The 14,868-nt window shown below is 44.2% G+C and overlaps 1 protein-coding gene across 1 annotated transcript in view; it reads right to left on the bottom strand.

The window, feature by feature from the left end:
* ITGB1BP1 (integrin subunit beta 1 binding protein 1) overlaps positions 1-14,868 on the bottom strand; it is a 327,961-nt gene that overhangs the window by 263,016 nt on the left and 50,077 nt on the right. Inside the window, exon 2 of the mRNA XM_086926363.1 lies at positions 3,820-3,919. Within this exon, the coding sequence (XP_086782489.1) occupies positions 3,820-3,891 (72 nt within the window). The 5' untranslated portion in view covers positions 3,892-3,919. The remainder of the gene's footprint in view (positions 1-3,819; positions 3,920-14,868) is intronic.

The following is a 14,868-nucleotide window of genomic DNA, read 5'->3' as shown; positions in this document are numbered from 1 at the left end:
TTCGCCTCCCGTACGGTGACCGAGGAGCGTCGAGGAAAGCGCGTCATTAAAGAGTTTACAGGGAAGTGCATGAGTGAGAAAAAATTAACTTTCCATGTGGAAACCTTAAGGTTGCATAAGATAGGAAACACTCGTGTATTTCTTCTTACCTTCATGTTTTAACCCACTGTGCGGAGCCAGGAAATGACTGCAGCTGTGCAATGCGCACAGGCATTTGAGGGAGTTTCAGGGATCAGGCGCCTTTTGCATCTCTATTTATCGAATCATTAAACTTTTATTATATTTTGTGAAAACTAGGCCAGAGGAGCACCACAGCGGGAAAACATATCAACAGGTCGTTGTAACGAATATAATACATGGAAAAGCTTATTGTCTAGACAATTCATTGTTCAACGTAGAAATCCTTCCAATGTAGGAAAACACTTGAAGTATTTATTTAAATGGTACTTGATATTAGTAATTTATAGCACGCAGTCTCAGTGATGTGGCATAACAGCGCTAATGTTTAAACCGGGCTTTGGAATGTTTTGAAACATGAACAGACGTTATTTATTAACCCACTTATAGATTGTCCCATACGTTCTAGTGATGACTGGCGTTCACAGCGTGTACAAAGCAATACATTCAAATTTGCATCCACGGTGGAACGGTTTTGTGTGTTTCGACAGGATTCACTGTGAGCAGTATAAACATTTGACACTGTGAAGTTTAAAGGTGACAGTGTATTTCATTAAAATCTACCTGGCTCTTTTTGGAGATTGTAAATTATACGCTTGGTAGAGTGCCGGGGTTGGCAACGTGACGAGTCATTGGAGTGACTGCTGTAATTTGTTAGCCCGACCCCAAAATAGCATAAATGAAAGGGCGCGCGGTGTATTGGCTGGTGATGTCAATTTCTCATAATTTGTTTCTACCCTGGCACACGCAGGCTCAGGGCAGTCATTAATGTCCGCATCTCGAGTGTGTTTTCATGCAAAACTTTTTTTGCAATTGGGGAATTTTTAGCTCACCAGGCTCCCAGGTTACAAGTCCTTGGGCCAAACTTTTATAAATTACTCCTGAGCAGCTAAAATGGTCGACTTATTTTTTGCTAACTTACCAAGACTACTACCCAGTGTGCCCCTCAAGCTTCCAAAGCTAGGGTGAGCAACTGGCATGGGTGCAAATTCAGGACGGTAGGTGTAACAACCATTTGCAATGCAATAGGTCTCGCATTTACACAAGTTTAAGCTATTGGCATTGTAAATGATAATTCCTTTTATTTATATTTTAAAAACAAAAACAAAAATAAAAGGCATTGTTATTTGCAATGTCAATAGCTCAAACCTATTGCATTGCAAATGCTTGTTTTTGTGTATTGCAGGCTAGTGGGGAGTTTTATGAGTCCAGTTTTTTTGGTCCCTTTGTATTTTTGGAGTGCCTGCTCGCTTCATAGGTCAACTTATGAATGGGTTGTCAAAGTTTTGTGCCATTGATATTGTCGGGTTCTTATGCATGCTATGTTTCTAGAGTTGCACTTTCCAGTTGCTACTTTTCCTTTAAGTTCTGTGCACTGCTTTTAGGTTTTGCCTTGCGGTTTTTTCCCTGTCCCTGTGCGGATCGTGTGTGCTGGGTATATAGAGATTACATTTGCACTTGGGCATTCTGTGCTAGGAGCCTTGTGGTGGTGCATTGTGGTAGGCCACCGTCCTTAGGAGTATTGTGAAGAGTTTATGAGGTTTTGCACTATGGGAGATCAGCATCGCTCACCTCGTTTCTCAGCGCCATTTGATGTGCTGGTCTACCAATTTGCCATATCCCTTCGGAGAATTGTCAGTAGCAGCACAGCTTGCTTCTCGATGGCAGTCACTGTCTTGTAGGCCTCTCTTTATGGACTCGATAGGGCCAAGATTTCTGCAACATGGTATTGCTTCTCCACATTATATTAAGGTTCTTCCTCGGAGTGTGGAGAACGCAAGTTCTGCTTCAGTGTTCTTGGTCCATGGGGTTAGCACCATTGATTACCAAGGAGTGAGCACAGTTAGAAGCGCATATAACAGGGTTTTTTTTGCAGGTCAGATTGGGAGCTCTCCACTAGTTTGTCTTCATCATGCTGGTGCCTGCCACGCTCTCCTTTTTATTGATCTTTTCTGCAATGCCCTTTTATGCATACTCAGATACAATTTTGGAAACTTGTCAAAAAATATCCTACTCATCATTTTGTTTAAAAAAAAATTATATTTTTATTTTAAATGGTTGCACTGATAGAATGCTTATATGCAAGGCTTCTGGTCTTCACGAGTATATATCAATTTTATTTAACACTGTAGTCTATTAGTTGGCCCAATTATTTTGATTGTAACTGCTGCAATTCAAGCAGTTACTACTATTCCACCAAAGCTGAAACAGACACATTAGCTTTTATTTTGAAAAATAAAAGGTTTTCTTTGTTACCTTCACTCTACCAGACAGTGAACTCATACCCCTAGATTCATCAAAGTCCCGTTTTGCGAGTCCTTAATAGCGATTATTAAGGAATCGCTATTAAGGACTTGCAAAACGGGATTCATGTAGGAATCGCTAAATAAATTGCGATTCCTACACATTCCTTATTTGCGATTAGCAAATTGTGAAGGAATAACTCCCCATTCATTCCTATAGGAATGAATAGGGAGTTATTCCTTATTTGCGATTAGCAATTTGCTAATCGCAAATAAGGATGCGATTTCAAGGGTGCTAGGGGTGTCCAAAGGACACCCTGTAGCACCCCTGAAATGTAATTTACATTGGTGTTGCGCACACACATGTCCAAAGGACATGTGTGTGTGCAACATGCAACTTAGAAAAATGCATTTAAAAGCATTTTTCTAAGTTTTCGCTATTTACCACGAGGTTTGACCTCGCGGTAAATAGCGGCCCGAAAAATGGTTAATGAATTGCATTTAAGGAATCTCAAATAGAGATTCCTTAAATGTAATTCCTCGCAATTTAGCGAATTTGTAATTACCGATTTTTGCATTTGGGATGATGAATCCCAAATGCAAAAATTGCGCTCGCAAAGGGCCAGATTCTCAGAATATGGCCCTTTGCAAGCTGATTTTTCAATGATGAATCTACCTGATAGTACCTAGATTGCAAAATGGTAAAACAATAGTTTGGATCTCTGGCTTATTAATGCAGTCTGTACAAAAATGAAGCTCAATGCTGCCCTCTCGGGAAGGGTCTGGAAACCTTAATAAAGATGAGATGACTTAGAACATACTCAGGACCATGTCGGATTTGATAAAGTTGGGTCTGGCTGGGTTTGAGATGACTGGCTAAAATGACTGCAAAGGGGGCAAAGACTTATGATTTAAAGATAACAATCAGCCTTATGCAATAGAAAGTCTTTGGTTCAGTGGTTTAGGATTCATACATTCATTGTAGACTTTGTAGAGTTTACATGTATATGCCTTCAAGTACCACTTGTCAAAATAAGTGAATGTAAATAGGAGGTGCACTGCATGGATGTCCACTTTATCCCATGATTTCCAACAGCTATCTATTAAGATACTTTTAGACTCTATCAGAGCAGTCTTTTATATCAGTCTACGTTCATAGCAAATCAAGGTAATATGAAACGATATGCAGATTATAGCATTCTGTTTATGGCAAACCGTGATGTCTCTATACCTGAATTGTTTATACCGAATTCCAGTGGTGGTTGGTTTATGAAGTCAATGTCTTCCAACCCAGTGAAAAGATACTGACTTGCAGAGAGTGAATAAGCTGCGAGTGCCTCTAAAAGAACAGAGATATACTCATTGAAAATCATACTGTTGTCATACACATTGGGCTCACCTTACTTTTAGTGCTGATTTCGCTACTCTGCGAACTGCTACTGCTGTGTCTTTTCTTTCCTTTCCGGAACATTCTTTAGCATAGAGTACCCAAGAAGTTTCTGCCAGAGAAAAAAACATTATCTTACAATGCACAAAAGAAGAAACATAACTTTGAACTATGCGTTTGGAAACTTGCACCTGCTGTTTTTGAGTCTGATGAGGATGGTATTTCACTCATATGTTCAAAGACTTTGTTCAAATGCAGACATAAATAGGCAAAAGTATGGCTTGTGGAATGATGCAACACTTGTGAAATAATCTCCCACTAAAAAGTAAAGCTACAAAAGTGCCACTTTTGTGCCTATTTTATTTTAGTTAGCTTATGTATGTTATTGAAACCAAATGTAGTTTCTTCAACCAACGCTGACATACAACGTCCATTACTCACTTACAAACCTGCAATAAACAGTAACAACATTTAGTATAATTATAGGGAAAAAAATATGAAATAACACATTATGTATGAAATTCCAAATTTTCATCACATATTAAAGGTCTCTTACTTCAAACAAGAACTCAGGAGAACCTTTAGACAAATACCTTTATTAATGTCTGCGCATTAAGATGATTTTTTATGAACCAATTAGAACACACACACCATTGCGTACACAAAGTTAAACATATTACAAGCTCTGGAAAATGGACGTTGTCATAGCTTTATTGTTCGTTTCAACAAGTCACCAGTCAGTTAAATGTACACTATTAAATCCACACTACACCAGTTGATTGATTCTTCTAAAACGTGGCACATTGCCAGACAAAACCTTTGCTGATATCGGCCTACATACAGTCACTGAAGTAACAGGAAGGTGGCATGCTGTGTTTTACAAGTATCCTAGATATATAAACTGTCTGGTCATGTAACTCGCGCAGTTCTTTATATGGCAGCATTAAGCGAAGTTCCTTATTTGGCAACATATATATGTATACTATGTAGACTCCGAAAATACGTTTCTACTACTAATAATAAAAACAATATACGGGATACAATCCTAATGTACTTTATAAGGATATTGCAAGTTACTGGGGAGTTCCTTCATAAAGTCGTAAAATTCTGAGGGGACTTTGAATAATATAGGCTACTTTATTCTTTAAAAGATATGACCACACCTTTTCCTCAACTTACTTTTAAATCATTGGTGTTTTGTCTTATTATGTAAAAAACTCTATGGTTACAGGTATGTAGAATACATGTATAATGTTTATCGTGAAAACTATCATGCCAAACATGCGGTTAGCAATTGCCTGGAAAATATTACAACAGGGCGTGGCCTGGACGTCTTGGCGGGTTGACGTGCAGACCGCGAGCTCCGGCCGAAGAAACATAGCACTGACTGAAATCCCCTCCCTCCCCAATGGTAGGCAGCAGATCCCAGTGGCAGATGGGAGGTAGCCAAAGGCAGAGCAGGACAACGTACCAGATTAGCCATATCCTGTACTCGTGGCAGAGGCTGAAATCAAAGATGGCAACAGCAGACATGGCCCCTAGCAGAACGCCGGCCAGGGAGACCAATTCAACAACCGAAATAGGCATCTGGGGCTGAACCCAGCCCCATTCATGTAGATTCCAACAAGTCAAACACAGCAATGACCTGCCGAGAAGGGAGCATGACAGAATTGAGCATCCAGGGCTGATACTGCAAAGGTTGCCAGCAACCACAGAGAGTGAGCTTGTCGTTGTCCTGCTCCGTACACACTACCAATAGGACAGAGGGGACTACCCATACAATGGAGCGACAAATTCACAAAGCTCCCTCAGTCTATCAAAATGAACTAATACATGTTAAGAGGTGTAAAAGTGGGAGGGGGAGTGGAGGTCCCCCCCTCCCCTGGAGGACAGCTACATGCCTCCTCAGCCGTAGAAAATAAAATTGATATAGTGGCAGTGGATATCAATCTTCTCCACACAGATATGGGAAATATCTCCAAAAGGGACCCAGCTTAAAGAGAGGACTATCCAACTAAATATCAAGGCCAAAGATGAAGAGAGATGGTCCAGGCGCTACAACGTATGTCTGGTGGGTATAGCGGGGAAGGTAGAGGGCACAGACGCAGAACGATTTGTTGAGAACACGATGCACCACACACTAAAAACAGGTGATCTCTCCCCACACTTTGTGGTCGAACTAGCACACCGGTTACCCAGGGCCCCGACGCTCATAGGGGCCATACCGAGACCCTTCCTGGCCCATATGCTCAACTTCAGGGACCACAATGTAATCCTGAGGGCAGCTTGTAAGTGAAGTCCACTGTAATTGCAAAAAACACGCAATAATGATTGTCCTGGACTACACCCAAGACGTGCAGGCTCAGCGCAGATCTTTCGATAAGATAAAGGCAGAGCTCTGGAGACAGAACCTGCAATATCTGATGGTCTTACTTGTCGTAATTTGACAAAGACTGGGTTAGCGCTTAGCTTTGCTACACGTTATTTCCCTTAACTTGGCCTTATTCGAAAACGCCATTTTGTATGTTACGGCGGCCATTTTAGGGAATGAGCGGCCTCGTGGTCAGCATGCCCTTTTGTCCTTTGTCCATGCCGCTGACCGCTCGAGTTTGCCCAGCAACAGGCTATTTTTAGTAACGGTCAAGCCTGTACATGCGCAGTTCAAACTGACCAGTCACCCCTCAGGAATGTTCCGCCAAACTGACCAGTGGAGTTGTAACCCCTCCCATGAGTTGGCTGTGCTCCAAAAATGACCATATATGTACCTAACCTTTGTGACCATGTACCGCCTACCTTTTTATTGTCTGCAAATTGTATAAAAGAAGGACTCGCACCAACGTTCGGTGTGATACTTCTTGCATTGCCGAAGGGTGCTGTAGGAATGTACCACCACCCCATGGGGTCTTAATAAACTTGTCTTTTGTACTTTTCAGTTTCCGTGCCAACAGTTCTTTTGGTGTAAGTGGGTATTCTGTGGAGCATGTAGGCCTTGGGAACCCAATACCACATACTGGCACACCTAAAGGTAACAGCAGAAGGGCGCTCCTAGTTTTTCCAAACTCCGGTGGAGCCTTGGGAGTGGCTCAAGGGATGGCAACTGGTGGGAAAAGGACAGCACTGATAGGAAAGTACATCATCCAAGAGTCAGAGGGTGAGGAGCAATGAGAAGACATAGGGGGTGATGCCGAAGTCAGATGTAAGAGTAGACTCCACTCTAGACCCACAGTTGCCTTGGTTGAACACAGACTTATGGTACAGCGGACAAGCAGATGATAGTCCAATGGTGATGCAAGCGGAGGCACAGAGAAACAGAGGTTAACACGCTTCTACCAAAAAAGAGTGTTACTCCATTAATGAGGCGACGGAAGGAAACATGGAACTCAGAAGTTCAAGTTAAGGTTTAATAATGGGAATGGGAAGGCGATAGGCACCTCAAGTGCTGGGGAAGGAGGTTGTTTCAAACACGCAGTTTGAGGTTGTTTGGAGGGGGGAGTTTACACATGGACATGGGTAGACCGACGTTTTTGGGAGACACGCACACTCACACCGACCAGGGACACTCAAAAGAATATTCACTACTCACAGTACCCATGGCAACACAGCGACGGACTAGGGGTACAAAGACGGGCTCACTATACTATCTTGGAATGTAAATGGGCTAGGACACAAGCTGAACGGGGGGTGGTATCTAAATAGCTATACAGGCGCAAACCTGACATTGTCCTGCTCCAAGAGACCGCCCTAGTGGAGAACAACTGTGGGTTCTTGGGAAAGGCAGATACAAGTTACTCGCGCACTCATGGTTTACAACAGGGTCAGGAGGAGTTGGCATTCTGGTTACTAGGTCTCTTCCACTACAGATCACATAAACATGGACCGACTCGTGGGGTGGGGGGGTGGAGTGGATGCTTTACTGCAGTGAGGGGGGGGGTTTGAAGGGGAGAACCCGACAATGGCCTCTTGGTATCTCCCACCGGGGCTACAATAGAAATTTCTGGGACAGATGGGAGAATGGATGCTTCGCCTGCCTCACATGCCAGTACTACTGGCGGGAAGGATTTCAGCCTCACTATGCGGGGTGAATAGGACAGGGCCATCTGGGGCAAGCAAGGGATGGGGGTGGGGCATGACAATGCATTTTTACAGAGGTGGTAGAGCAGGTGGATTTATGGTGGGAGGAACATCCTACAGACAAGCAATACTCCCACGCCCCGGGCACAGCTCTTCATACCAGGGACACAGGAATGACGATTCTGCGATACACAATACTTGGCATGGGGAATCTCTGACCACTCCCCACACAACTGATGGCCCAGGCCCGCCAGGCCCACCCGGGTTGGAGGCTGGACCCATGGGACTTAACTGACTGGCAAACCAAGGGGTTTCCAAAGATGGTGAAAGACAAATAGTTTCAGGAAAATGCAACGTTGGTACAATTGAAAGTCAGTGTCTGGGAAGCATAGAAGGCAGTAATCAGAGGGTACCTCATCCCCCATGTTTCAGGGAAAAAGATGGAATGGGACAGGGAAGTCAGAACCCTGGAAGACCACCTGTGGCAGTGGGAGGCAGACAGTATATGCAAACACAGCCCTGACTTAATAAGTAAAATCACCCTCACCAGGGAGGAGTACAAAAGAATGATGGATTAGGAGGCACTGGTATATTATAGGACCAAGCAGCAAAGGTAATATGAATTGGGGAACAAGTCGGGGAAATGATTGGCTTGGCTGGCACACAGGGAGGAATGCCAGTGATGGATGCAACATGTAGAGGACAAAGAGGGGATTGTGTCCATACTGTATAGAAATAGCTGAGACATTTGCGGTATACCTGGGGAGCCTACTTGAGTCCCGGGTGGAGACAGATTGCCACGGATGCTACATGTTTGTTGGGGATATCCCAACTCCTGTAGCCTACGAGGATAGAAAGATGCTTAAATGTAGCATAGAAGGCAGGGAATCAGGGAAGTAATCATGCAAGTGACCGGAGGTTAGGGTTCCTGGCCCCAATGGGTTCCCCCGAGAATTATAAAAATGCCGGGGGAGTAAACTGGTGGACCCTCTTAGGGACATGTTCTATAAGGCTGAGCAGGGGTGGGATCCCTGCTGCAGAACTTCCGGATGGCCACCATAGTGCTGATCCACAAGGGGGGGGAACCTGTGGAGCAGTGTGCCTCCTATAGACCTATCACTCTGTTCAACCTGGAGGTGAAGATCTTGAAAAAGGTGATAGTGAACCACCTAATCCAGGTCATTGATAAGTTAACAGCCCCAGACCACTCTGTCTTCATGTCCCAAAGGTCCACGAGGCTAAGCCTCCATCAGCTGTTTGGATACTTAGCGAAACAGGGAACTCTGAGGGAGCCAACGGTTCTGTTGGCACTAGTTGCAGAAAAGGCATCTAACTTTGTAGAGTAGGCCTACTTGTTGTCGGTACTGCAGAAGTTAGGGTTTGGGCCAGAGTTCCTCGCATGGGGCCTACAGAGATGAGAATAGCTGAGCTGAACCCTGATGTCAGCAGGCTGCCACTCTTTGTTTGTTTTTAGTCAGGTGGATAGCCAGTCTGAATAAAATCATATTTTGGACTATCCAACTTGATTTAAATCACTTCTACTCACTCACATCTACACCACTAGGCCCCTCACACACACCGCACCATACAGCCAGGAACAAAAGATCTCTGCTAAAGATGCCCTTTATGGGTGCCCGACGGGTATTGCAGCACCGACCTGATGAGGAGCAGGTTCATATGATGAAGCATGACATCTAGCTTGCTGGGTGTGTGTGGATCCTAGTTCTGACAAGATGAATACCCTTCCTCTTTTGGCTCCTCTACACCAGAACCTAGGCACAGGTCAATGGAGGGATGTCCAGTGAGTGTGAGTCGAACAGAGGGAGCTCCCACTCGCCCATACTGTTCCTGCTTGACATGGAGCATCTGGCTAACTGGGTGAGGGTGGACGCCAAAATTAGAGGAATAAGGTGGACACCAGACTGGGAAGATGCAATCTCATATACGGATGATCTCCTACTCTACTTCGCAGACCTAGCTCAGTCTATGACCCGTATTTTAGATATCCTGATCATATTCTGAAAATACTATGGGGTGCTCATCAGTCGGACCAAGTCTGTGTCAAAGATAAAGACAGAATTAATCCATGTCCAATATTAACTTACCAGGCAAAATAGAGACTTCTGGGCTGAGTCGCGGTTGGTTAGTTTGTCCCAACAACAAGGGCACTAACAATAACCCCTTGATATGAATATATAAGACCTACCTTGTGTTAAACCACACTTGAGCAGGGGCTTGCATGTCTCAGTGATCTGGAGAGTTATGCCCGCGGGAGGTTAGTCTCTTGACAGGATTGCCTAAGTCAGACAGGTCAAAAGGTAGAGACCAGATGAAGCGTGATCCACTGGTCCTCCAGGTTGAGGGTTGGGCACTAAGCAATGGTTATCGAACAGACAGTAAGAACTATTAAATCTTCTGTGCACAAGAGAATTCCAGAGTCTCTGCATGAGACGTGCTGATTGGCAGTAGTCAAAGCACATACAAACTACAGACAGGATGATGAACATTCTGCGGCCATGTACAAGAGCAGAATGCGATTCTGGAAAGTACAAACTAAGTATGACACAAGAAAGCTGGCTCAAGTAACATCTGAGATGAGACCCTAAAAACCTACACATCCAGGGGCGGGGCTCGGTGAAGGAAGGTGGACTGGATATGGCAGAATGAAACCCACCCCAGGAGAGATGGTACTGTACTCTGGAAGGGACGACATCACAAGGAAGAAACCATCATACTAAGAAAGCGAACAGACAAATATCTAATTGAATAAAAGTCAGTCCATAGCAAACTCATGATAGCCAGGTTAAAGGCAGACACAGCAACACCTCCATTATCCAGAGCTAAGGCGTCATCACATGAAACAAAGGAAACAGTCAAGGACATATTTTACCAACAGAGGCAAGTTAAAGCAGTACCGAACCATGACCTCAAGATTGTGATGTGGACTTGAGCGCTAAAGTGGGAAATAACAACGCAAACTATAACAGATCCATGGGAAAGGAAGGTTGTGGAACAGCAAACGATAAAGGAGGAAGACTATTGGAATTTTGCACCAAAAATGATAACTATACATAAGTATACATCAACTTCACTGATTTTGAGAAAGCCTTTGCTAGTATCCATTGTAACAGCCTCGGGTGTATACTGAGAGCCTATGAAATACTTCAGCATGCAGTTCTCCTCAACAAGAGCTTCTATAATAATTTTACCTGAAAGGTAGGAGATAGTGAGTATAAACTCAACGTTAAGACTGGTGTGAGACAGGGATGCATGATGTCACACTGCTCTTCAACATAATCAACCGAGCGATGCGATGCACAACAGAATACCACACAAGAGGCATCAGATGGACCCTTTACTCTATGCTGGAGGATCACGACTATGTGTATGACCTAGCTTGTTCTCCCACTCGCATCAGCATATGCAGGAAAAGGCTTCTCGCCTTAACATCTATGCACAGCATGTGTCCCTGAAGATTAAGATGAAGAAATCAGAAGTTATGCCATGGAGAGGCCCTTGCCATGACTGAAGATTTCCCCTACCTAGGCAGTACTAGCAGATGTGATGGAGGGGTTGGCAGTGACATCAGATTAGAGTGAAGAAGACCAGGAATGCCTTCAAGTTTCTGAATAATGTGTGGTCTTCTCAGTGCATCAAGAACACCACGTTGAGACTTTACCAGCACTCCGTTCTGTCCACACTTTTGCTTGGATCAGAATGCTGGTGGGTGACAAAAAACACAACATCACCAAACTGTTAGCCTTCCCCACTAGTAACCAGAGAAGAATCTTACACATTTTCTGGCCAAGTAGATGGAAATCCAAGATCTTGAGATAAAACATTAAGGTTGTCTTCAGATAAATATAGGTGTCACATCAATTTTTAGGTTCCAATCCTCTGAAGTCCTTAATGGTCTAGTTGTGTATGAACTAATTTGGGTAGTGTGGTTCATTTCTTTGTGCACTGGAATAGATGCACAGACCCAAAGGTGGGTTCCTGCTGGTCAAGAACCCATAAAAGTAGGATTGAAAGCACTCTGAGGTGTTTTTAACTATTTAGTGGTGAGTTTGATTTCCGTCCCATATTCTAGTATGCAGACAAAGTATTTGTTCTGTTTAGGTTGTCTGTTTCAAAATCATATTGCAATTGTTATATTAGTATTATTTAGTTAGCTAGATTTAGGTTACAGTGGATCCACATTTGAATAAGTCAGTGATTCCTGCTAATAGAGGAGTTGTTCTACCCTTGATTGGTACTACTACACATGAGATGTTGATGCAGCACGGTTTGCATACAGGTCTATAGCTTAGAATATAGAATATAATTACTGCTAAAAATAGGAAGGTACAGTTTCCCATATTTGGTCCATCTGAAGTGGAAAAGATAAAAAAATTGAAGACTGCTATGTCTGAGTTAAATCCACAGCCTAGACCTGCACAGTTTGAAGCTTTGAATGAGTGGGACTATGTAGCAAATGAAAGAGCGCATACGAAAATGTTGCTAGGAGAGGTTGGTAATGATGTCAACTATTGGATGGATGTGAGGTTGTGTTTGCGGAAGAAAGTATAGAGATAGGAAGTGTTAGAAACTGTTGGTGGTTTACCGGCGAATTCCGATACTGAAAGATAACAGAGACAGAAAAGAATGCGAGTGACTCAGAGGGACAGGATGAGTTGATAGACAGTTTGTTTACTGATGTGAGACCAACTCTATATAATAAGCCTCTTGTGCAAGCACAGATGGAAGAGCTAGGGGCAGGAGAGCCGCGCATCAGGAAAGAGGAGTGTAGATGGACGGTCAGAAATAAAGCTTAGGAGGCTTTTCTAATTTGCGTATGATTGCTTTTAATTATTACATTTGAGTTACACATGACTGTCTTGGTTCTCAGGCGACTGGTAAACTGAGAATCATAACAAAAAGTACTTCCCTCGGTTCAGGCCCCCTTTCTGTAGAAGTCTTTTGCTTCAGTAATATCTTCTTCAGTATTAGCCTCTTCTTCTTAGATCCAGTGGGATGGTGCCACCGACACCCAAGGAACAACAGAGGAATGCCGTGGTAAGTGTTAATGAAAATTAGTATGCCAAGTATTTCTAAAAGTAGTACTATATTCCCTTTGTCCACTCTGAATTTCTCTTGATTGTCTTAAATTCTTTGAGTGTGACGTCCTGTGATCAACAGTGCACAACTATGTCTTCATTCATACTTCCCCTTCAAATACACCACCCCTTTCCCTTTTGGGTTTCTTTTCCTCTGTCACTCACTGTTTCAGGATTTCCAACACTTGGTTCCCCTTTTACCCTCACCGGGTGAATAGGCTCATACGTGTTAACAGGAAAAGGGAGAAAAATAAACAAGAATCAGCTAACAAACAAAAACAAACCACACTTTTACTCCATCTTTGGTATAACAGAGCTGTTTTTCTCCATGTCTCTACGCGCCCTTTTCTACTGTTGGCTTCTCCCTCCACCTCCTCTTCCTGTGTGTGGTAGCCCTTTGTTCATGTTGGATGTTTTGCCCATCCCTGCTCTTGCCCCTCCGTTCTTCCTAACCCTTGTCCCTTTTCAATTTCAAGGTCTCTGACTGACTTGAGCATCCACCCTGGGATCCTCATTTGGGCTACAAGGAAAGTGAGTGTACCGGTCCTCAGCCTCCTCACAAGGAGGCAGTGCCTAGTTCATCTTCACAAAGTGAGAAGAGTAGAGTGATTACAATCAGTACTTTCAATCTTAGAGGCAATTTGGAATAAATGGGAAAAACCGAAATTGTTATGAATAAGATTTCATGGCAACATTTTGTATCTAGGAGTTACTAAGGCTGCTATCAGATGACTGCAGCTAGTTCAAAATGCTGCCGCAAGAATGCTTCTAAAGCTGCCAAAATTCACCTCCAGACCTAAGCTTTTGCATGTGCTCCACTGGCTGGTATTCTGGTCGTACCATCTTTTAATTTATTCCTGGCTAGCTTCTAGGTATTCCTGAGCGAGCTTCCTGAAGCGTTGTGTCTGGTTGCGGAAGGCCGGCATGTAGCTGAACACATCCTTTCTCCCACCCCTCCTTCACCAGTGTGAGAGATCCTCTAACATGGTGGCCATACAGAAGTTCAAAGGGACTGAACCCTAAGGACTTCTGATGCACCTGCCTGTAGGCAAACATCAGGCATGGTAAAAAGACCTACCACTTCCGTCTCATGGGCTCCGCAAGGCCCATAATCATACCTTTCAGGGTCCGGTTGAACCTTTCAACCAACCAGTTCCCTTGAGGATGGTAAGGAGTGGTGAACTTATAAGTTACCCCACACTCCTCCCACAGACACTTCATGTACCTAGAGATGAAGTTGGTACCCCGGTCGGAGACCACCTCTCTGGAGAACCCTACACGGGAAAAGATTCCATCAATGCACGGCCCACCACTGGTGCTGTGATTGTCCTGAGAGGGACAGCTTCCGGGTACCGGGTGGCATGGTCCACCAAGACCAGGATGAACCTGTTGCCTAAGGCTGTCTTGGGGTCCAGTGGCCCCACAATGTCGATGCCCACCCGCTCGAAAGGGGTGCTCACCACAGGAAAGGGTTGGAGGGGTGCCTTGCACTTTCCTCCACCTTTGCCACTTGCCTGGCAAGCAATGTTGTGACGTGCTTCTTAATCTGGGGCCAGAAGAAGTGGGTGACAAGCCTTTGGAAGGTCTTGTCTTGCCCCAGATGTCCTGCGAGAGGCAAGTCATGAGCCAGACCCATTAGGAAGGTCCTGAAGCGCTCGGGTACCACCAGCACACGGGCTGCACTGGGCTCAGCTACCTTAGGCTCACTAGAAAGCAACCCATCTTCCCAGTAAATGAGATGATCCTTGGAAGCTACACCTGCTGTCTGGTCTGCAGCTTGTTGCCGCACAGCAATGAGAGAAGGCCATTCCATCTGCGCCTTGCAGAACTCCTTGCTGGAGGGACCACCCTCTTGCTGCCAATGGGTCAGCTCAGGTAGGTCTCCCAGTTCGGC

Source organism: Lissotriton vulgaris, chromosome 6 (genome assembly GCF_964263255.1).
Source record: "Lissotriton vulgaris chromosome 6, aLisVul1.2, whole genome shotgun sequence".
NCBI lineage: Eukaryota > Metazoa > Chordata > Amphibia > Caudata > Salamandridae > Lissotriton > Lissotriton vulgaris.
The sequence above is the reverse complement of the archived record's forward strand: the minus strand, read 5'-3'. Positions and strand labels throughout refer to the sequence as shown.